General features: G+C 44.4%; 1 protein-coding gene across 1 annotated transcript in view; it reads left to right on the top strand.

The window, feature by feature from the left end:
* Positions 1 to 20,352, top strand: part of LOC142896019 (NACHT, LRR and PYD domains-containing protein 14-like) — a 54,298-nt gene extending 33,946 nt beyond the window's left edge. Inside the window, exons 2-5 of the mRNA XM_076037461.1 lie at positions 16,204 to 16,672; positions 17,693 to 17,866; positions 19,062 to 19,238; positions 19,624 to 20,352. Coding sequence (XP_075893576.1) covers positions 16,204 to 16,672; positions 17,693 to 17,866; positions 19,062 to 19,238; positions 19,624 to 19,639 — 836 coding nt within the window. The 3' untranslated portion in view covers positions 19,640 to 20,352. The remainder of the gene's footprint in view (positions 1 to 16,203; positions 16,673 to 17,692; positions 17,867 to 19,061; positions 19,239 to 19,623) is intronic.
* The last annotated feature ends 2,603 nt before the right edge of the window (positions 20,353 to 22,955 follow it).

The following is a 22,955-nucleotide window of genomic DNA, read 5'->3' as shown; positions in this document are numbered from 1 at the left end:
TCTCACTAAAGGCAGGAATATTCAATATGCATAACCAGTCTGCGTTCCCTTGCAAATGTCCCAGTTAGAAAGGGTGAGGCACAAAAACGTTCACTTTTGGGTTTTTCTTCACAGGGGACTAGAATGTAAAGTCCACATTTATACTGGAGTTCCTTTGGAGAATCTCACTCAACTCAGTGCAGTTTGTCAGTTCCTGGAACTTGACGGCCAGTTATTTTAAATGTACTGCCATATGAATTAAAGTGCCATAACATATACTGTGCAAACACACTTTTAACATCAGCATTTTTGAACAATTAGCAGCTAAGAAAAAAAAAAAAGTGTAAATTTAAACTCAACTTAAACAATGTTATCAAAGCAATACAAAATTAAAGCTGTAAGCAGCGTTTGCGGGACTGAGCCCACCTGGCCACTGCCTGCCGTGACGTCCGCCACCTGGCCACGAGCCCCCGACACCTGCTGACGCTTCCCAACGCCTGGCGATTCCGCCCGAAACCCGCCGATGCCCCATTACTGACGCCGACGCCTGCTGATGACACATCAAGCACTGACTTGACATTACTGACTTGACATTTAGAAACATTTGATTTCTAAATGTGATTGATTACTGTATCATTTTGGAGATAATAAGCCTTAAAGTTGGCTTTTTGTTTTGTTTTGCGACAGCTCCAATATTCCATTTTTACTGTACAATAACATCAAATTGCTCCATAAGCTCTGTCAATGGTTGGTACAGTTGACCTCAGGACAACCTTGAATATATCTTCAATCATTATAAGGCATATTTAATGTACCATTTTGGAGATATTAAGCCTCAAAGTTGTTGTTTTCCTTTTTTTTTTAGCTTTTCAAACAGGCAAAAAGGGCCCAGTACTCAATTTTTTACTGTACAGTAACATTGCTTTGCTCCATAATTTCTGTCAGTGGTTGGTACAGTTGACCTGAGGAACACCCTGACTATATCCTCAGTCATTATCAAGCATATGTACAGTATCATTTTGGAGATATTAAGCCTTAAAGTTGGCTTTTTTTTTTTTTTTGCGACAGCTCCAATATTCCATTTTTACTGTACAATAACATCAAATTGCTCCATAAGGTCTGGCAATGGTTGGTACAGTTGACCTCAGGACAACCTTGAATATATCTTCTCTTGATATTCATGAATATTCTCACTTAATGTACCAGCTCCTTCCTGTAGACATGATATGTACAGTTAGTTAATTCTTTGTTTGACGCAAGTGTTATATTAAGTTCCTACTATCTGTACCGGTACTTCTTGTTAATTTGAAATAAACACTAACAGCATAATGTCAAAACAAAAACCAAACAAGTCAAACAGGAGCAGATCATAAAACAAGGAGGCTTTGTACTAAAATATGGATAAAATATAAACAGGGAGTTGTCTAATGTCGTCAAGGAAGCCAACATTACGTTACCTGTTGATCAGCATGTTGACTCAGAAAATCCTCAGGCTCCTGCTGCGACATTTCATTTGGGGCGACGGTTGTGACTTCACTGCTGGTCCCGTGAGAAACTCAAATCGGTCCCTCACGTTTGTGTTGCGTGGCATGGGTTAGGACATTGAGAGGCATTATAGTGTGGTTGTGTGCACCAAATCGGACTCGGCTTCTTGCTCGATAGCCGTGCATAATTTATGCAAACGCAATGCTCTGTTTATGTGAACTCACGGAGTCCGACTCCGTGCACGTGCTCATCTCGACTCGATGGATTTATGAGCTTGATGACAAGTGTCACAAGTGTGTATTTTGTATTGGATTGATGTACTGCAATTCTAGTCATATGAACAAGCAATTAGCATTCCTAGTTATATGTGGCATGACGAAATACTGTACTACCAAGTTTGTATTGCAGTATCTTCAGTTTATGGGGTAGAGGGTGCTCAAATTGGATTGATTGAAAATGTAGTTTAGTTGCAATTTGCTTGTTTTTATCAAAATTTAAGTTGATTGCAGTTCAAGGTGGCACAATCCTATCAGATGTTGTCATTTTGTCACGAAGAACACTGGTATTTGATGATTATTACCATAAGTACCACCATGTTGCAGGCATTGTGGTTACAAGTTTCACTCCAATTTTGATTGTTGTCTGTATGACTAGCAATGCGTTGAGCTGTCTAGGGTTATCATTCAGATAAGGTGTCACAACTTTTAATTGCATGGGAACTTTGGGATCCATGGCAGATGGGCATTGTAAAAAAACGGACCTTGAGTCGGAAGGCTAGCTTGTCCTAATTGTGACCTTAATATGATAATTTTTTTTCCCTGCCAGATTGAGGAGAAATTAAATGGACATCCAAACCGGATGTCCATTCATGTCCATTTAAGCAAGCATTTTTGCAGATTTTAACACTGACTTGCATTAATAGGCGATGAATGAGCTGTGGCGCATTCTGGATAAGGGCAACAGAAAATTCATTGATGAACTAAAAAATGAGATGAGAAGACTTCTGCACCAATGTGTAATTTTATGGTGTTTGGGAAAAAAATCAAGTGATGATGCCACGCATAACGCTGGATGTAGTTCAGTCGAGTCATTTTGCTGTGTCTCTAATTGACTGTGTAGCTGTTTCCTTGGACATAGGATGGTTTATGTTGCGCTGAATGAATAGATGCAGAATGGTAATACTCTTCATGCTGAAAAAATAAGATTTTTTTTGTGATCAACACAAACCTAATAAGACTTATTTTTAGGAAGACTAACTTTGAACTCAAAGTTGATTTGTTCTATTCCAGTGGAATATTCCATCGCGCTGCTCAGGCCACTCCCCACACTCTTTCCTTCACCAAGTCCACCACCGAAGAAGCTGGGACATGCCAGTGAGGCACTGCTTCATGTCATTCAGGTGAAAGTTTGTTCGCATTTTCTCACATTCAACACTTCATAGTTCCATGCATGGATGTGGCGTTTCCTTCTTCTTTTTCTTTAGCCAACAGAAGATCCCACAATGTACTCGCAGAAGAGGTCTTTCTGCACTCCTGTGTTGCTGTTTGATGGGACCCGCTGTCTCATCTGTCTTGGAGCCACTCCCGCCACCACGCTTGCCAAGGAAGACTTGAGTGACCGTCTGCTTCATCTGATGGGTTACGACTATGCCCTGCACCTCACATATCCAAAAGTGTGTGGCAACCCTTCTCTCTGTCATTCAGACAGAAGTGCTACAGGACACTATCCATGAGTGAGACACCACAGCCTCATACAAAAAAGACCATGGCAGAATGGAAATTGGGGAGTATAGCTGTGTACTAGGCATAGGTAGCGATACACTCCCCTGGTAGTTGTAACTTGAGGGTGGGTGGGAGTCTGTTGGAACAAACATGTTATCAGTGGTGATAGGAACACTATATGCTGTCCCCATACTGTTTTTTTTTTTTGTTGTGTAACTGAGTGTCAGGGAATCTGAATCAATATTCAATAATGATGACGGTGAATATTGTAACAATTGTTACTTGCGTTCTAGAAATTATTGCTTGAGGTTGTTTTAAGATGCAATGCCTTAGTGACGTTTTTATTACAAGGCAGTGAAGGAACTGTCAGCAATTTAAGTGAATAAATAGTTGTTGACAATATTAATTCTGTTTGCTTAATTATTTTTTTTGGGGGGGAGTGGGCGTAGGGGGGGTGGATGCTTTGTCTCATTTTGAGAAAAAAAAGCTCATATTGTGAACACTTAAATTAAGAAGAATTGCACTGTTAGTAGGTCTGGTTTTAAGATCTTTTCATTCAAATTAAGAAAGAAGCAAACGTGAAAAAAGAATTGAGAAGCTAGTATCAAGTTTATTTGACTTACAGTACAGAGTACAGTCCTTGGAATGAGTGCTTTACTGTTTATTTCAAGAGTTTTTCCATTCTTCAAATGCCTAGATATATCGTCTTATTTTAAGAAATCTTACCAAGTCTAAATATCTTACTGCATTGGCAGATAATTTGACTTGTTTCTAGCCTGTTCTTTCTCAATTTAAGTGTTTATTTCTTAGATATATTTTGCAGTGTGTGGACACCGAGGGGAGCTCTAGAATTGGCTCATTCAACCGACCAACGAGCCAATCAGCAGCGGCGTCACAGGCCCTCCTCCTTCTTTGTTCTCTCTCTCACTTTGACTTCGGCACTGGACAGCCAGGTTTGTGGAGGGAAGGTTGGAACAAGGTAAGGACGGGGTACCCCATACATTCATGTACGTAGAGTCACTAAGTCTTAAACTCACCAGGTTTGTATCGCATATCGATAGCCCTAATGCCACACAAGTCTATGAGGGTCAAAGGTCAACTTTGTCCTAGGGACATGGGGCCACTTTCAGGTTCATCAGGATCCTCCTGGACATACCCACACCAAATTTGGGGCTTCTAGCCCATGAGGAACCCCGAAACCCTCACTCTAATTCCAGCCTTATCGCTAACCCTAATGCCATACAAGTCTATGAGGGTCAAAAGTCAACTTTGTCCTAGAGACATGGGGCCACTTCCTTTTTCATCAGGAGCCCCCAAGAAGCGCACACGCCAAATTTGGGGCTTCTAGTTCTTGAGGAACCCCAAAACCCTCACTCTAATTCCAGCCTTATCGCTAAACCCTAATGCAGTGCAAGTCTAAGAAGGTCAAAGCTCAACTTTGTCCGAGAGACATCAAGTGTTTTTTTCATGAATCATTCATCAATGTTAAGAGTTTGCTTAGTGGAGAATTCACAATAAAAATACATTGACACTGTCAAGATGGACTCAAGCACTATTATTGAACTATACTGTATTTTTAGAGTGATGTGAAGCTTTTGACAAGCGCTGCGCAAAGGAGGCCCATTTGTTTTTGTTTTTTTTCAGGGGGCCCAAAATTCCTGGCGGCGCCCCTGAGCGGGCATCTCCAGCACTAAGGCAGTGGAGCTGCCGGCCACAAGAGAAGAATTAACCAGTCCATTGAAACCATTTGTTTGGTCTAGTGAGTGGCAACAGTCCTTTGAGGATCTTAAGTGCCTTCTCAGCTGTAACCCTGTCGTGTCTGCTCCAAATTTTTCCTCATTGGCTACAAGCCCCAAATCTAGCGTGGGCGCTTCTTGGGGGCTCCTGATGAAAAAGCAAGTGGCCCCATGTCTCTAGGACAAAGTTGAAAATTCACCCCATAGACTTGCATTGAATTAGGGTTAACAATAAGGCTGAAACTAGGGTTAGGGTTAGGGTTAGCTGAAATTAGGGTTAGGGTTTCGGGGTTCCTCAAGTACTAGAAGCCCCAAATTTGGCGTGGGCGCTTCTTGGGGGCTCCTGATGAAAAAGCAAGTGGCCCCATGTCTCTAGGACAAAGTTGAAAATTCACCCCATAGACTTGCATTGAATTAGGGTTAACAATAAGGCTGAAACTAGGGTTAGGGTTAGGGTTAGCTGAAATTAGGGTTAGGGTTTCGGGGTTCCTCAAGTACTAGAAGCCCCAAATTTGGCGTGGGTGCTTCTTGGGGGCTCCTGATGAAAAAGCAAGTAGCCCCATATCTGTAGGACAAAGTTGAAATTTCGCCCCATAGACTTGTATGGCATTAGGGTTAGGGTCCAAGAGTACACATACACATTTTCTTTTGCTTTATTGATTTAAGCTCATCGTCTCCAGCTGCAAAGGTACAGAAACCTTTCTGTAAACTTGTGTTATCATTGTCCTTCATTGAAAATGACATAATCTTTTATTTCATTGTTCAGATGCCGAACACCAAGGCATTCCGTCGCTTTCTGGCCATGAAACGACGCCTGGAGCAAAAACAGGATTGGACACCTTTTCCACCTCGGAAGGACTTTGAACGTCGTGAGTACTTCCACGTTCATGATTTCATGTTCTGCCTGTGTTGTTATGTTGTATTCCAAATAAATCTTACAAAAACATATTTAGATTTTTCTTTTTTGTCAATTTACACAGGGCGCGGTACTGGTCAGCGACCTGGGTGCGAAGATGGCCTGTTTTGCTCCTGACTGACAAAACAGTGCAAGTTCGTTCTTAAGGCCCAGCAACCAGACAAGAAGGTATGGGTCGTGATTTTGTCAAGCCACGAGTTTCTTTATGTTTTTGTTCTGGTGGTGGGAGACTCACATCTCTGTCCACTTGTGGATGGTTTTGTGTTCTCGCCCCGGGCAACAACCTTGAACACGGGCTTGTAACAGACTCCGCCCAGGATTTTGCTGCGCTACTGGCAACTGTGTTGGACCGCTGGCCCAAGGTTTGTTTATCTGCTGTGACAAACAAATTTGAACACATGAATGTCATCGCCACTTTGTTTTATCAATATCAAGTAATTCCATGATCCATTGTTCAATAACAAGAATATTCATGAATTTATTTTGCATTTTTATGTTTGTTTGGGTTTTTTTTTTATACAACTATTTTGTAGGTGTTTGTGCTTGACTTTCCACCTCGCCTGACTGTCAAGCCAGAACTACAAACAGCGCTACGTCAAGTATATCATCGTGTTGCTGCACGCATGGGTGTGTAAAATACATATTTTTGTTGTATTTTTTTCTCTTCAGTGACACTGTGCTAACAGATATTTCTTAGAATTGTGTGATTACATAATTGATTATGTGACACTTCTTCCAGGTTTAACATTTGTGTATATGGCCGATCACCTCCCCCTTCGTCAGCTGTACATGGTGGTGTTATGATGGTGTAAGTTTTGCCTTCTTCAGCCTTACTTGCTCTTCATTTGATATGACAAATATGTGTTAACATGTTGTTTTCTGTTTAGGTGCACCTCAGGACTGATTTTGGTGGAGCGTCTGCATGCTGCATGCTCCATCAGCTCGCACCCCCTTCACCTAGGCCAGGGGTGTTGTGCCACAACCAATCATCACCCAGGGTGTCTCCCAGAGTGGTTGTGACAGGTCCTGTCCACATGCCAGTGTATGGACCTGCTCCTGAATGGACTCTTGTTGGACAGGAGGTTGATGTAACCTGTTCACCCCTCTATTTTTTTCCCCCCCCCAATCGTGTATTTGTCAAACTGTGCAACTTTTTTTTTTAAAAATGAACACTTATCCTAAGTTGACTCTGATTTCCTCTCCTCTTTTTTTTATAGACAGTACCAACAGTTGTTGAGACTGCATTTCACACAGACATCCCGTCCAATCCCGTGTGGTTCAGTGAGGCTGTGCTGCTGGACCACATGGAGACCGTCGTGGAGTCATCTGGCAGGGTTTCCCCAGCTGCCACGGTAACATTCACACAATTATGCATACACTTATCAACTAATATTGTTGTGCTTTCTGTCGCAATAAATAATCGATACACTGACGGCAAATATCAATATTTTATTTCAACACACATTATGGATTTACCCCGTTGTCACCGTCAACTATTAATCTCTCCTGTCCTGTTTGTGGGGGCGCTAATCCCGTAAGAGTCAAGTAGGCGTAAGCAGCGGCCGGTGAATAAGACGAGTTAACAACGGAAGAGCACATGCAAGAACGGCGGAAAATACCAACAACGGAAAACAAATCAAAGACCCACCCGCAAGTTACCGCTCTAAAGTGTGGACCCACTTTGGCTTTTACGAGACGGATGACGGGAGGAAACTTCATAAAGAATATGCAATCTGCAACAACTGTTTTGCGAAGGTAAAATACAATGGCAACACTACGAATCTGCAGAGCTGCCTCGTTCGCTATCACCCGTCCCGTTTTTCCCATAATTGTTTTCTTTTTTCACCACCTGTCCCGGGAAAGATAAGATCTCTCCCGGGACACAATTTGTCCCGTTTTTTATGGAAAATGACAAAACCTCATTTAATTTCCGTCTGTGGTCTAGATAGGGTTGCCAACCCTCCCGTAAAATACGCGATTGTCCCATATTTGGCAACTAAAAAGCCTGTCCCGTAATGAACTGATGGGGGACGCACTTCACTTTTTCTTGTATATTTTGCGGACGCGGTTATTTATTTATTTATTTTGTCTGCATCATTTTTTATTGATTTTCAGAATCGGGGCAGTGAAAGGATTTTTTTTCGCTCTTTCATCTTCCCGTCGGTTTGTATATCCCAAGTCCCCAAGTTGAGATAAGACAAGTTGCTACTGACTTTACATTACCAGAAAGCACTGTCCTTGTTTACAGGAAAGTTATTAATGTTCATGCACTTTAATATGTTTGCTTGTGCAGTGCACGTTTGTTTGTACATTATACAAAGTTTTGGAATAAATGCAAGATCACAGGCATTTTCCTTTTTATGTGTATTCTTTTCTTTTTCAGTCACATATCGTCTGCAAAATTTCGAAGATATCGAAGATATCGTGTGTCGTGATGTTGTCATTATCGTGGGCCAAATATCGTCACAGTATCGAATCGTGGGCTAGCCGTATCGCCCCACCCCTATTATCAACACAAGATCACATATGTACAGTACATGTACAGTTTAATTAGTGTGTTACTTTGTTTATGAATTAATTTCTTTTTTTTTTTTTTTTTTTTTTTTTTTTTTTCCCTTGTCCGGTCCGGCCATAATGACAAGCAGAAGTGTCTCTGAATGTCTATGATGGCTGACAGATTTTATTCTCAGAGGTAGATCTTGAGAGTGTGAGCCACGTGGGTGGTTTCAGGAGCTACCTCTTTAGTGGTTTTATTATAATGTTCTTGGTGACATTCTGGCCATGACCGGACTGAGGGGGATAGATAGGGAGGTGAGTAGAGGGGAAATGAGTGTGTGGGGGGGGAGGGGGAGGGGGGATGATGAGATGATGAGGGGATAGAGAGAGAGGAGTAGAGGAGGCAACTGGCAACAATATACAATTGTGTTAAGAGAGAACAAAACAGATCGTAAATATGCATAGCTAATTGTCAGATAGTACATATATACCCATACAAACATACATGCGAGTTCATTCAGTGATGTTAATAATAATAGCGATGATAATAATAGCAACGTTAATAGTAATAATAATAATAATAATAGTAATAATAATAATAATAATAATAATGTTGATAGTAATAATAACGATGATAATAATCTACTCATGGATCAATAAGACAATAAGCTATGCAATAGTGTACAACAGTGTACCCGCGCTTGTGAATATTTGTGTGTGTGTGCGTGTGTGCGGGTGTATGTGTATATTTGCATGTGTGTATACTTGTGTGTATGTGCATGTTTGCATCTGTGTATACGTGTGTGTGTGTGTGTGTGTGTGTGTGTGTGTGTGTATGGATGTGGTGGTGTGTGTATGGATGTGGTGGTGTGTGTACCTGAATGTAGGGGTGGGTGTGTTTAAGTACGTCACTGGAAGTAGGCTGCCAATTAGTGCGGTCTCCGAGGCCGCAACCGCCCCACGCCAGCGACGAGCCGGGGGGGGGGGCCCCGGACACGACATACCCACCGCAAAGCCGGCCAGGAAGAGGCCCGGAGCAGCAGGCCCCCCGGCCGGAGGGCACCCGCCCCACGAGGAGCCAGGGCAGGATGACAGGGAGGCAGATACCCCAAGGAGAAGGGACACCACCCAGGGCGGACAGGCAGCAGAGCCCGGCCCCCGGACGGGGGCCCCCCAGGGCAAGCGAGACCAGACCCATCCCCATGACAGGACCCAGCCCCTTCACCCACCGGGAGGATCGGTACCCAGGGCGGGCCCGGGCACCCAGAGGCCCCCCCCCTACGGACCCAGTATGGCACATCAACCGGCCCCCTCCACCCCCCACACCCCCCAGCCACCCCCACCGCCCCGGGACCCCCCGGCACCAGGGGGCCCCCGGGGCCACAGCCGTACCCCCGCCCCCAACGCCGGCAAAGCGGGCCCCCGAGCGAGAGTCCCCCCTGGTTCCCCCTGTGTCCTGTAAAAGAAGAAGATAAATAATTAAAAAAAAAAAGATAAAATTAAATATTCAATCCGTGGGCCCCCGCCCACCATTGTCAGACCCCCGTGTCTCAGGTCGTCGCCGCCCACCCGCCCCCGAGCGGCGCAAGGGGACCACCCGGGCAGCGGCCCAGTCCCGGGATTGGGGGAAGGGGGACCCCGCCACAAGTGGCAAGGTCCCCATAAGCCCAGCCGGTCTCGCACCTCGGGGGCACCGGACTGCACAGGGCCCATCCAGGGTGGGAAAGATGTCGGGTCCGGCCCCCACTAGCAGGCCGACCCCACTGTGTGTAGGAGTGTCAGTGTGTGTATATGTGCACTTGCTGGTGTGTTGGACTATAGTGCGTTTAAAATGGAGGGGTGGTAAGGCCCTGGGGCAACCACACTGCTGCTGAGCAGGGCGGCGGCCGCAGTGCACGAACCCCCCCCCCCAGGCCCTAAGTGTCTATAATGTTATTAAAATTGGAGAGGGTCTCGGATGGAGCGGTGGCCGACCCTCATCCAAAGCCCTAGTGATAATGTCAGTGGGTCGTTGGCTGCGTGGGAGCCAGGTCCTTGCCAACGAGGGTGCAGTCGGTGCCCCATGCAAGGGCGAGGAGACCGCACCGGGGGGAGGCCCACCAGGGACCCGGTCGCTGCCCATATCGAGTCCCCCGCGGTGCCCGGCCAGAAGGCCGGGCAGCGACCACCCAAGACACAAATCCCCAAAACAGAAGGAAAAATAAATATATAAATAAATAAATAAATAAATAAAAATAAAAATAAAATAAAATAAAATAAAATAAAATAAAATAAAAAAATAAATACACCCATTATGTGACCAGGGGGGACTCCCGGTTAGGACGCCCCCTCAGCGACATCGGGGCCGGGGACACCACAGGGATCCAGGAGCCAAAGGGGGGCCACCCCCCACCGCCCGAGGGCCCCGGGGCAGCGGCAGCGACCAGGGAGACGGAGGGCGAAGGTGGGGCAGAAGGCGCCACCCGGGCACACAGGAGCGGTAGCCGCCGGCCGCGCAGCCCCACCCCAGGCATGTGACCCCACCGTGTACGATCCAGCGCCAGTTCCCAGACACAGGGACGGATCAGTCCCCCCACCAACAGGAGGGCCCCCGGCCCAGAGCCAGGGACCGCCGCCCACCCACCCCAGCCGCCGCCCCCCACCCCGTGGCACCCCCCCCCAACCACCAGGCCCAGCCCCCCGCGTGGAAGACATCCCCCGCCGGGGCGCCCAACCCCCGACCCCCCACCAACCCGCAAGGCAGCCGAGCACCCCACGCCCAGCACCCCCCCCCCAGACCGCACCCAGCCCGCGGCAGCACGACCACGGCCGCCCACATCAACCAGCAGCCTCAGCTATTGATTGTTTATTGCTTAGTTATAGGATGAAGCAGACATTCCTACCAAGGAGGTGTGGTCTAACAGTAAGTTCCTATATTGTGCAATGTGCAGGTGTTGCTTTGTTTTCCAGTTTATGAGGATTGTTTTCTTAGCGATAGATAAGGAGGTGATCAGCATGCGAGATTCTGCCTTATCTGAGGTGATATCACTAAGGTCTCCTAAGAGACAAAAAGAAGGAGTGGCTGTGATGGTGTAACCGACCTGTGCTGATAGATCATTGCATACTATGTGCCAGAATTTATTTACTGGTGGGCAATGCCATACAGCGTGTAAGTAATTATCTGGAACATTAACTGTGCAGTGTGAGCAGGTTTGAGTGGTGGTCATGCCCATCTGAAACATCCGCTGTCCAGTGTAGTGGATCCTGTGGAGTATTTTAAAATGTATTAATTGTAGATTAGGTTGTTTTATCAGTGAAAAGGTGTTCAGGCAGATTGTTCTCCAGAAATTAGAGTGGGGCTGGAGAGACAGGTCTCTTTCCCACTTAGCAATGGGGATAGAAATAGTGCGATCTGTGTTTGTAAGGATTTTATATATCTTGGAAAGTAGTTTAGGAGGTGAGAAATTAAGGACCGACTGTACAGCCGGAGAGACCTCCATGTCTCTCAAACTTGTGTGTTCAAGTTTGAGTTTATTCTTAATTATGGACTTAATTTGCATGTATTCTAAGTAACAACTACTGTTAATTCCAAACTGTGTCACAAGCTCTTGAAATGGTCTAAAATTATTATTCTCTCTTATGTGTTTTACGTGAGTTATACCTTTATCTGCCCAATGTGTGAAGTTAAGTGCTTTTTTATTTTGTAGTAAATCAGGATTGTTCCAGATGGGCATACGACCGCACGGGAGAAGGGAAGAACCTGTGATTTTCAGAAATTCCATCCAAGCCGTCAGAGAGTGACTTATATTAACGCTTTTCATGCAGCTGTGGTGTTTTGGTGTGCTGATAAATGGCAAGTCTGCTAACTGAATATCACCACAATAGGCTTGTTCTATGACATGCCAGGATACATCATGTGGGCTAGGGTTGAACCACTTATGAATATACTTTATTCTGTTGGCAATATAGTAGTAATAAAAGTTTGGCAATTCTAGTCCCCCAGCATCTTTCGCTTTTTGAAGCGTCTTCAGACTGATACGGGGTGGTTTGTTTTTCCATAGAAATATTGTGACGTTTGAGTTCAGGGTTTTAAACCACTGAGCAGGAGGTTGATAGGGAATCATTGAGAAAAGGTAGTTTAGTTTAGGTAAAACCATCATTTTTACTGTTGCAACTTTCTCTAAAAGAGATATGGGTAAGTTTCTCCATCGAATTAGATCATTTTCTATTTTCTTTAATAGCGGGATGAAATTGAGTTGTATTAAGTCTGATAGGTTGGGAGAGAAATTGATACCTAAGTATCGTATGTTACCGGCTTGCAATGGTGCTAGAGTGGTTCGTTTAAATTTACAATTAAGCGGTAGCACCGTGGATTTTGCCCAATTTATTGAATAGTCTGAAATACAAGAGAAATTGTCAATAAGGCTGATAACTTCAGTAAGTGAGGATTGTGTATTTTGAAGAAATAACAATACGTCATCGGCATATAAGCTTATTTTATGGTCAGATGTTGAAGTTTGGACTCCTTTGATATTATCATTTTGCCGAATTGCAGCTGCCAGAGGTTCTATGAACATTGCAAATAGTGAAGGGGAGAGAGGGCAGCCCTGTCTGGTTCCTCGTTGCAGATTAAACCTTTGAGAGGTCTGGCTGTTCGTTCTGACTGAGGCGCACGGAGAGCTGTATAATGTTCGTATCCAGGATATAAATGAATTCCCGAAACCAAATTTTTGTAGTGTTGAGAATAAGAAACTCCAATTGACCCTGTCAAATGCTTTTTCTGCATCTAGCGAAACAATTGTTGTTTGTAGATTGTTGGCGTTAGTATAATCTATCAGATTGATAAATCTACGTACGTTGGAGGTTGAATCTCTACCTTTAATAAACCCTGTTTGGTCAGGATGGATTATATATGGAGTAATTTTTTCTAGTCGTCTAGCTATTGCTTTACAAATAATTTTAAGATCGGTATTGATTAATGATATTGGTCGGTAGCTAGTCGGAAGCGATGGGTCTTTGTCCGGTTTGAGTATGAGGCTAATGTTAGCAGAATTCATGTTTGATGGGAGAAGTCCAGTATTTAGGATCTCTCTAGCCATTCTATTATAGGTCGGACCAATAGTAGGCCAAAGTGCCTTATAAAATTCTACTGGGAAGCCATCAGGTCCTGGGGCTTTATTTACTGGCATTTGTGCCAAGGCTTCTTCAAATTCCTCCTGAGTGAGATCTGCGTCCATTGTAGTAGCCTGTTCCTGATTTAATTTAGGGAGCACAATACTATTCAGGAAGTTATCTATTGAGGCTTCTGAAGGATTATTATCGGAGGAATATAATTTTTTGTAGAAATCTCTGAAGCATTGGTTAATTTCTTCTGGGTTATGGGTTAGTTTGCCATCCAGGTTTTTGATGGAGGAGATTGTTGCTTTTTCTCTGTTTGACTTTAGCTGGCTCGCTAAGAATTTGCTAGAGTTATTATTGCATTCAAAGTTTTCAAGGCGTAATCTTTGCATTTGGAACTTGGTTTTTTTATCTGTCAGTTTGGCTAATTCTGTTTTTAGTTTTCATAGCTCTTTCCATACGTCTTCTTCCTGTTGGATGGCATATGAAGATTCTAATGTTTTAATATTATTAACTAATTCAGACTCCAGAGCTAATTCTTTTTTTTTTTTGTGGCATGAATAAGATATTATTTTGCCCCGCATTACTGCTTTAGCTGTTTCCCATAGAACATGTACAGGAGTTTCATGCAAGTCGTTAATTTGTAGGAATATTGTCCACTCCTTATTAAAGTATTTTATAAAATCTGAGTCTATGAGTAATGACGTGTTCAGCCTCCAATTCCAGATCGGTGCTCTAGGTGCCTTTGTAGAGACGGAGATAGAGGCAGGTGCATGATCACTAATAGTGATGGAGTGGATCCGGGCTTCCCGGATATCTGCCAAGAGTGAGTTGCTGGTGATAAAGTAGTCCAAGCGTGAGTATGAGTGGTGAACAGAAGAGAAAAAGGTGTACTCTCTGTGAGTTGGGTGGTTTGAACGCCAAGGGTCTGATAAACCAAAATCACTCATATACTGTTTTAATGTGTCTGCAGCTAATGAGTGTCGTTGGCTAGCTGAGGTGTTGGATCTATCAATATCAGAGTTTAACACTAGGTTGAAGTCACCCCCTACTATGAGTGTTGTGTTTACATGTGCAGAGAGTGATAAGAAAAAGGCATGGTAGAAAGAGGGATCATCCACATTTGGGCCATAAATACTAGCAATACAGTAATCTTTATTGTCAATGTTAGTGTTGATTATTATATATCTTCCATTAGGGTCAGATATTGTACTATTTATAATGAAATTAAGTCTCTTATTGATCAAGATAGCCACACCTCTCTGCTTCGAGTTGTAACTCGCCGAGTAGATGTTTGGAAAAAGGGTCGATTTTAGATTATGTGCTGTAGTGTTTGTTAAGTGAGTTTCCTGTAGTAGGGCAATGTCGGCTTCAAGAAAATTCAAATGGTTGAGAATTTTAAATTTTTTGTCCCTGGTACCTATACCCCGCACATTCCAAGTGACGAACTTAAGGGAGGTCATGTTTACTATATAGACCTAGAGTGGTGTATGTGTTAGTGTGTGTGTTACGTGTGTGTGTGCGTGCGTGCGTGCGCGCGTACAACTGCCAATGTAAACAAACATCGTTGCAATCTGTCACGATGAACATTGTTACCAGAGAGAAAAGAAGTGAGGAAGAGACATTAGTGCAGTTTGAGGGGAGGGATATTGAGGGGGGAGAGTCAGTTTGAAGCTGAAAAGTCATACTTTGACTGAAATGGCGCTTACGTGATTATCATTGACAACAATATTGGCATAAGCTGCGTTAATACGATATTACCTGTTGTCTTGAAGCCTGTGGAGAGAACGGTTAGTACAACCACGGAGTTGACTTGCTATCGCGGTAGAGCTGACCGTTGACAAACAGTTTGTCTACCGCGACAACCGCTTTAGAGCCTTCAGCGAGGAACCTTTTCCGGATCGGGAAGAGGACTCTTCGTCGATCCAGAATCTCCTTTGGAAATTGATCGTTCACTCCAAAATCGGTTCCGCGAAGTTCCCGTCCTCGGCTCTTTACCAGCATTTTTTGCTTGAAATGTTCAAATTTTACCACGATGGGTCTCGGCCGGCGGCTGTCAGGTTTCTTCCCTCCAAGACGATGTACCCGGTGGAAGGTGATGTTCTTGACGGTCTCCGTAGGAAGCTTCAGATGCTTCGTTAAGAAGTCCGCTACCGTCTTCTCCGGGTCTTCTTCCGCCTTTTCGGGGATCCCTGAGAACACCAGGTTGTCTCTCATGCTGCGCGCCTGGAGGTCTAGGACTGTTTCTTTTAAGTATTTATTGTCTTTAGAGAGTTGGCTCATTCCCTCAGTGAGAGATTTAACCGACCCTCGCAGCTCCTTGTTTTCTGCGGCTAGTGAGACAACCTGTTGCTGGCTGAATTCCAGCGACTCGCGCATCGCCTGGAATTCCTTGTGGAGTGTTTCCATTAAGTTTAACCTGGCATCAACGCTGGAGAGCCTTTGTTCGATCGACAATAATATGTCAATCGAGGAATTGCCGGGTGGTGAAATTGTTCCGGGGGAGTCTTCGGGACGGCTTCGCTTGGAAGACGGCGTTGACGTTGGCGTTGGCGTCTTGCCCGTCTTCCCCATAACTCTTCGGTCGAAGATGTCGTCCAGATATTTTTCCAGATCGGCTAAGCTCTCCTCGTCCTCCAGGCTTCTTATCTCTTATAGTTTTTAATCTATTTTATAAATATATGTAATTCGGCAAAATAGTCAGGTAAAGTTTGTTTACTACTGACAGGGTGTCGCCATTTTGGATTGCGCCGACGGTCCGAGAATCTCACAGCATCACGCGAGACCTGCCCCTGCTCATTGTTGTCAGTTGATTGCACAAGATTGATTGAATTTACACTGTCAACCAAAATCAAATATTCAATCATTCATGATGATGATGATGATGATGGTGGTGATGGTGATGATGATGATGGTGATGACGATGATGATGATGATGATGATGATGATGATGATGGTGGTGATGGTGGTGGTGATGATGATGATAATGATGATGATGATGATGATGATGATGATGGTGATGGTGGTGGTGGTGATGATGATGGAAGCAGCAACTTCTCACTCTGCTCTCCTTCATTCAGTTTTCTCTCAGAGCTTCACTGTGCAGTGGTGTCTTCAGCTCTGCAGTCCAGCCCCTCCCACCTCATACTGCTGGACCTGAGTGGCACCACCCTGAAGGATCCTGGAGTGAAGCTGCTCTGTGCTGGACTGCAGAGTCCAAACTGCAGACTGGAAGTTCTCAGGTCAGTTCCTGCTTTCTACTGGTGGACAGTGTGTGTCAGCAGATGACAACTGGTGTGTAACGGTGCTCAGTGTGAAGACTTTGAAGCAGATATTAAAGACTCACCTTAGACAAAGTGGATGTTGTTGATATTTTCATGTCAACAATCTGCAGCCAGAAAAGACTTTGGATGGTGGAAGAAAGTGTGGAAAATGTCTCCAGTCACTTTGGAGCTCAATGGAAGTTGTTGATTGGTGATGAAGGTCACATGACTGAGCAGAAGATCCTGTGAAGAAATATTAGAGGCAGATTAATAGTGCAGTCGTATTTCTTCATCTTGTCCTTTGAATGTGTTTGACTTGTAACGAGACTCTGATGACTAAAAACAGCCACAAGCACACAAAGGACTCACTGATTATTTTCCATCTTCACTGCTGTTGTTATTGTGTTGACAACACACTGGCACAATGACTCGTTTGAGGGAATGACTCAGTGATCCCAACAGCTGCACATCTGGATCATCAACAGGGAGAAATGACTCATATGACTTTACAACATGGAAGAAATCAAACATTGATTCTTTAATCAGGTTGAAAAACTGTCTCTCAAACTGATCTTCCCAACCAGCCGCCTACAAACATGGCGGTGCAAGATGGCCACGACCTTTGACCTCATGTCTGTTTCTAGAAAAAAACGTTCTAACGGCAGGAAAACTAGAGGACTTTTATTTTCTACTAATCAAAGACTTAAAACTATATTGATGGTTGTATATGAAGCTTTCAGCAATAAATCTGGACTGATTTTACACACTGAACCTTTGAGGCAAAATTAATTCCAACATTTTGAACAGCTGATCAGTGGTCACATGACTAAATAGGTTGATATAAAATATTTTATTGTGGTGATTTATTACTTCAGTATTATTGTTGTGCTTCTGATTGGTTTAATTAATATTACAGTGTTATAGACATTCATATATATTTTTTTAAATTTCAGATAGTGATTAAAACTCCACTCACACCAACATTTATTCTTTATTCAGTTTGAGGAGCTGCAGTTTGTCAAACCTCAGCTGTGATTGGCTGCTCTCAGCTCTGAAGTCCAACCCCTCCCACCTCAGACTCCTGGACCTGAGTCAGAACCAGCTGCAGGATTCAGGAGTGAAGGTGCTGAGTGGTTTTCTGCAGAGTCCAGACTGTAAACTGGAGACTCTGAGGTCAGTTCACCCTCTTCACTCGACAACTTCTATCACTCTTGTTATTGTTGTCATGATTTTCACTTGACTGGGCCCTGTTGGAGGAAACTAAGATGAGGGATTAAGCCAGGATATCTTGGTTATCTTGGATCAATTGATGTGTGATCTGGTTGCAAAACAGTGGGATAGGTGGAGGTGAGATATGTTCTTCTAGAAGTTACCATGGAGATTTATTGTGTGGAGTGAGCTGCTCCAGACCAGGCTGAGTTCCAGGATCTATTTCATCCTTGTCTCAGTCAACAGTCACCACCAGTGGAAAGCAATGGTTCTTCCACTGAACACTGCACATTGTTATCACATTCACCTCCAGCCACTGTCATTATTTCAAGCTTTGGAATCATTTCATTTCAATCATGATAGAGAAATGAGTTGAGATCATGTTGCAATCATTGGATCATTTCTAACATGACTTCCACTTTGCCATGCATCCTATATAAAAATACACATCCCATAGAAACATGAAGATACATCAAAGAGTAACATGAGGTTGTTGTTGTGACAGTGGACGGTCCTGTCACTATGCCTTCAATTGATCATGCGCCCTGGCTGCTTGGCCAAGGGAAGATCCCTTTGGCTGAATGCTTGGTGCGCATGACTATGACCTGGGAGTCTGGGCTTCCAAGCCCGCCCAGGCCGTCTGCGCCGGCCCACATTTTATTGAGCTTTGAAAGTTAGAGAGTCTGAATCCCCGTCCCAGGCGCAAATCCTCATGGAGGCTTATGAGGAGGTCAAAGATGGCCAATCCCGTCAATCCCAGCTCCATAACGGGGGTCTATGGAAGGAAGTCTCGTGCACGCACTGATCCAGGATAGCTTTCACCTGGCTTGATGAATCCGTTTCTTCTCATCCTGGATGGCTTTTAGTGCAACCCATGAAGCCTGGACACACGTGTTGTGGATTGGTTGAACGCTGAAGGCTTAGTGACTCATCTTGGATGACGCAATCCTACTTTGGTGCAAGGGGGCCCAGACAGCAAAATCATCAAGAGCCAGTAATGGACTCCGCAGTGCAGCACTCGTTTGCTCGCCCTCCCTCTCCCATTCTATTCTGTAGTGTCAGACTCTGAAGTCGACATTTCACTTTGATTGTCAGAGTGATGACACCCTGGGAAAACTGTCCATCATTATAAACTCTCCATCATGTATTCTCTATTCAGGTTGTGGAGCTGCAGTTTGTCAGAGCTCAGCTGTGATTGGCTGCTCTCAGTTCTGAAGTCCAACCCCTCCCACCTCAGAGAGCTGGACCTGAGGAGGAACCACCAGCTGCAGGATTTATCAGCGAAGCCACTGATGGATCTTGTCCAAAGCAGAGACTATCAACTGGAGAGTGTGAGGTCAGTACTGGTTTGGAACCAGTGGATAATGGTTCCAGCACCAAAGCCAGTTGATCCCACAGCAGAGGTCCAGTGTTCCCAGTCACAGTGTGAGAGGAGGATGGTGACGTCCAGCTGCTCCTCATTCATCCAACATCTGCTGCCAAACTGCTTCTTCTCTCAGTTCACCACTGAATTATTGATCAGTTCATCTTCATCAGGCCTCAGTATCAGTCCAACACTCCATGGTCACATGACCTTCATAAGTTCTGCACTTGACATGTGACTGAGAGTCTGGTTCTTCTCACCAGTCACTCCATCATCTCCATCAACAGTCACAGTCTCTGTGATGATGCGTTCAAGGACCGTGAGTCCTGACTCCTGCTGTCTCTTCTTCTCTCTACAGCTGGTGGTCACCTTGAGGGAGGATGAGGAGGAGAGTGAAGAGTAGAGCTCCATCTGGTGGTGGCTGGCAGAACTACAACAAGTGGAGCTAAACTGGAAGCTGCATGCACACACACAGTTTCTGTGGGCGTATCACGGCCTTTGACCCCAGTGGAGCCTGGTGGCTGGCGGACTGCTTCTCCCTACAAGCTGCTGTGGTTACTGGGAGAGACTTCCCAGAAGCCACTGGTGGAGCTGAATCCTCAGTGGAAAAAGCAGGACTTGGAGCAGCTGGTCAGTGAAGGCAGCAGTAACACAACCACTGGTTCTGCTCTCATCATCCACGGCTGGAACATCTCAGCATGAAGGTTTCACACATCAACAACACACTGATCTGCTCTCACTTCAGAGTTCTCCATCCAACTCAACCTGGTTTCTCAAGTGAAGCACAAAGATGAATTTGTCAAAGTCTGACAGCATTGTGACGGTTGTGTCGTTGATATCATACCTTTATTTTGGGGTGAAAATTTGTTTTTATGAGATTTTATTTCTGGTTTACAGTATGATCATAAATAAATGAATCAGATAGAACATGTTTCATCTGGAACAGATAAGGTGACTCACAATACAAACTGCTGCTTCCTGATAAATTGTTTTTCATTCATAAAATTAATATTGATCCCTTATAGCTACATGCAATTTATTGGGTTATGTGAAAATGTAAAAAAAGGCAAAAAAAAACAAACAAAAGAAAACACCAGGACTGTGAGTGTATCTAAGTGAATTTATTGACATCACGTCAGTCTGGAATCTGGCTGTTTGACGGACAGAAGTCAATGGTGCATCATGGACAAAAGGCCAATAGAACCACCAGGTGTCCCGTTCAGAAAGAGAAGAAGAAGAGAAAGACTCCAAAGATAAAGGTTTGCAAGTCTCCATGCGTGACGTTAATTAATAATAAATTATAATAAAACTTTATTTGTACAGCGCTAAATCACAACCAAAGGCGTCTCAAAGCGCTTTATACAATCAGAGAGAATCAACCGGGCCCCCGGAGCAAGCAAGATGCGACAGTGGCTGGGAAAAACTCCCCTGTGGGAAGAAACCTAGGGCAGAACCAGACTCCAGAGGGCCATCATCTGCCTATGAGTAGTTGGGGTGAAATACAATAATAGAGGAGAGACAGAGAAAAATAGAAAGAAGCAGAGTGAGCCAGGGTGGCAGACAGGACAGAGTGAAAAACAGATACACCAACCAGGCATTCACAAAATGGATATAGACACAAAGAATAGGAAATAATTCAAGGCTGCTGTCCACGTAGGCTGTAATTGTCCATGCTTTGGAAGGCGACTGTTGCATGTGATTCTGATACGTTGTGATTCTGTGATACTGATACGTTGCGGTCCAGTTCAAGCACTGCTAGTATAACTTGTAAATATACAAGTCACTTTGTACACTGTCTTGCAAAGTCCTGCATTGGTGTGGTTCCATGCTTACCTGGCAACGTGAGGAAGCCGTACCGAGGCTGCAGAGCCGGGTAGTCCATCATAGACAATCCACATCATCCACTGCACAGCGCCATCTCGAGGCAGAGGAGCAGCTTCAGTGACAGACTGCTGTCAATGTCCTGACACACTGAGGAAATCATCAAGTGTATATATGTTTCTATATAGAGTGACTCACTATCATTCACTCACCATCACATCTTGAGCCAACTGTTGACTCTCTCATTTCAGCAGGAAATTATTGATCAGTTCATCATCATCACATCTCAGTATCAGTCCAACACACTCTGTGTTGACATTGAGACCACGCCAAAAAGAAATCTGATGTTGGGTGATGTAGTGGTGGATAAAGATGAACTGTCATCCAGGGGGGAATGGAGACATGCAAGTCAGTACCAAGGATAATAATAATAAACAATAATAAACTTTTATTTGTACAGCGCTAAATCACAGCCAAAGGCGTCTCAAAGCGCTTTATACAATCAGAGAGAACCAACCGGGCCCCCGGAGCAAGCAAGATGCGACAGTGGCTGGGAAAAACTCCCCTGTGGGAAGAAACCTAGGGCAGAACCAGACTCCAGAGGGCGATCATCTGCCTATGAGTAGTTGGGGTGAAGTAGAAAGATAGAGGAGAGACAGAGAAAGAGAGAAAGGAGCAGAGTGAGCCAGGGTGGCAGACAGGACAGAGTGAAAAACAGATACACCAACCAGGCAAAACGGATATAAACACAAAGAATAGGAAATAATTCAAGGCTGCTGTCCATGTGCAGTGTAAGTGTCAATGCTTTGGAAGGCAAGAGCCTAGCTCGATGGACAATCTGCCGATAGGACAAGTCCAGGTCCTAAGCGTGGTGGTGGGATGAAGCGATGACAGCAAGACCCCCAGGACAGCACAATCCAGCTCCTGGCGCAGTGGTCATCACCTGCCGGGGACACAGAGACTGCGGCAGTATCATGCATATCGAGCATACTGTACAAAGCATAATGAGAGCTTGGACAGAGTGGATAGAGTAAAAGATTGGATAGAGTAAAAGATTGATTGGGTGAGGAGAGTGATAAAGGTTCCGCCTGCACAGAGCAACGATCCCTGTAACGGGAGCGAAAGATCTCCCTCCACGGCGTAAGCCTACAGCAGCTTAACTGACAGTGGATGGAGTCTAACTATAAGCTTTAAGAAAAAGGAAAGTCTTAAGTCTACTCCTAAATAAACTAACTGTGTCTGCCCCCCTCACCGAGGCTGGAAGATGGTTCCAAAATAGAGGTGCCAGGAAACTGAAACACCTACCTCCTGATCTAACTCTAGAAATTTTTGGGATAACTAAAAGACCTGAATCCTCAGAGCGAAGGGCTCTTGGAGGATGATAAAGTTCAATGAGTTCCCTAATATAAGAAGGAGCCTGAGAATGAAGAGCTTTGTAAGTTAAAACTAGAATCTTAAATTCAATTCTAAATTTGACAGGCAGCCAATGCAAGGAAGCTAAAATTGGAGTAATATGCTGCCTCCTTCTAGTTCCGGTTAACAATCGTGCCGCGGAGTTTTGGATTAACTGTAATGTCCTAAGGGATGAATTTGGGCATCCTGCTAGTACCGAGTTACAGTAATCTAGCCTAGACGTAACAAAAGCATGGATTATTTTTTCCGCATCTTTGAAGGACAAAAAACTTCGAATTTTGGCAATGTTTCTTAAGTGGAAGAAAGCTGACCTCCCTACATTCTGTATATGAGAATTAAAGGTCAGGTCCTGATCAAATGTGACTCCTAGGTTCCGCACGGTAGAACTGGGTGTAGTACCAAATAGACCACTTTGTCCATCAAAAACTCTGTCCCTACTCTCTCGCGATCCAAATA

This window comes from Nelusetta ayraudi, unplaced genomic scaffold, assembly GCF_046127955.1.
Source record: "Nelusetta ayraudi isolate G7.1 ecotype Tasmania unplaced genomic scaffold, CSIRO-AGI_Nayr_v1 ptg000052l, whole genome shotgun sequence".
Taxonomy (NCBI): Eukaryota; Metazoa; Chordata; class Actinopteri; order Tetraodontiformes; family Monacanthidae; genus Nelusetta; species Nelusetta ayraudi.
This window is presented reverse-complemented; position numbering and strand designations above follow the sequence as displayed.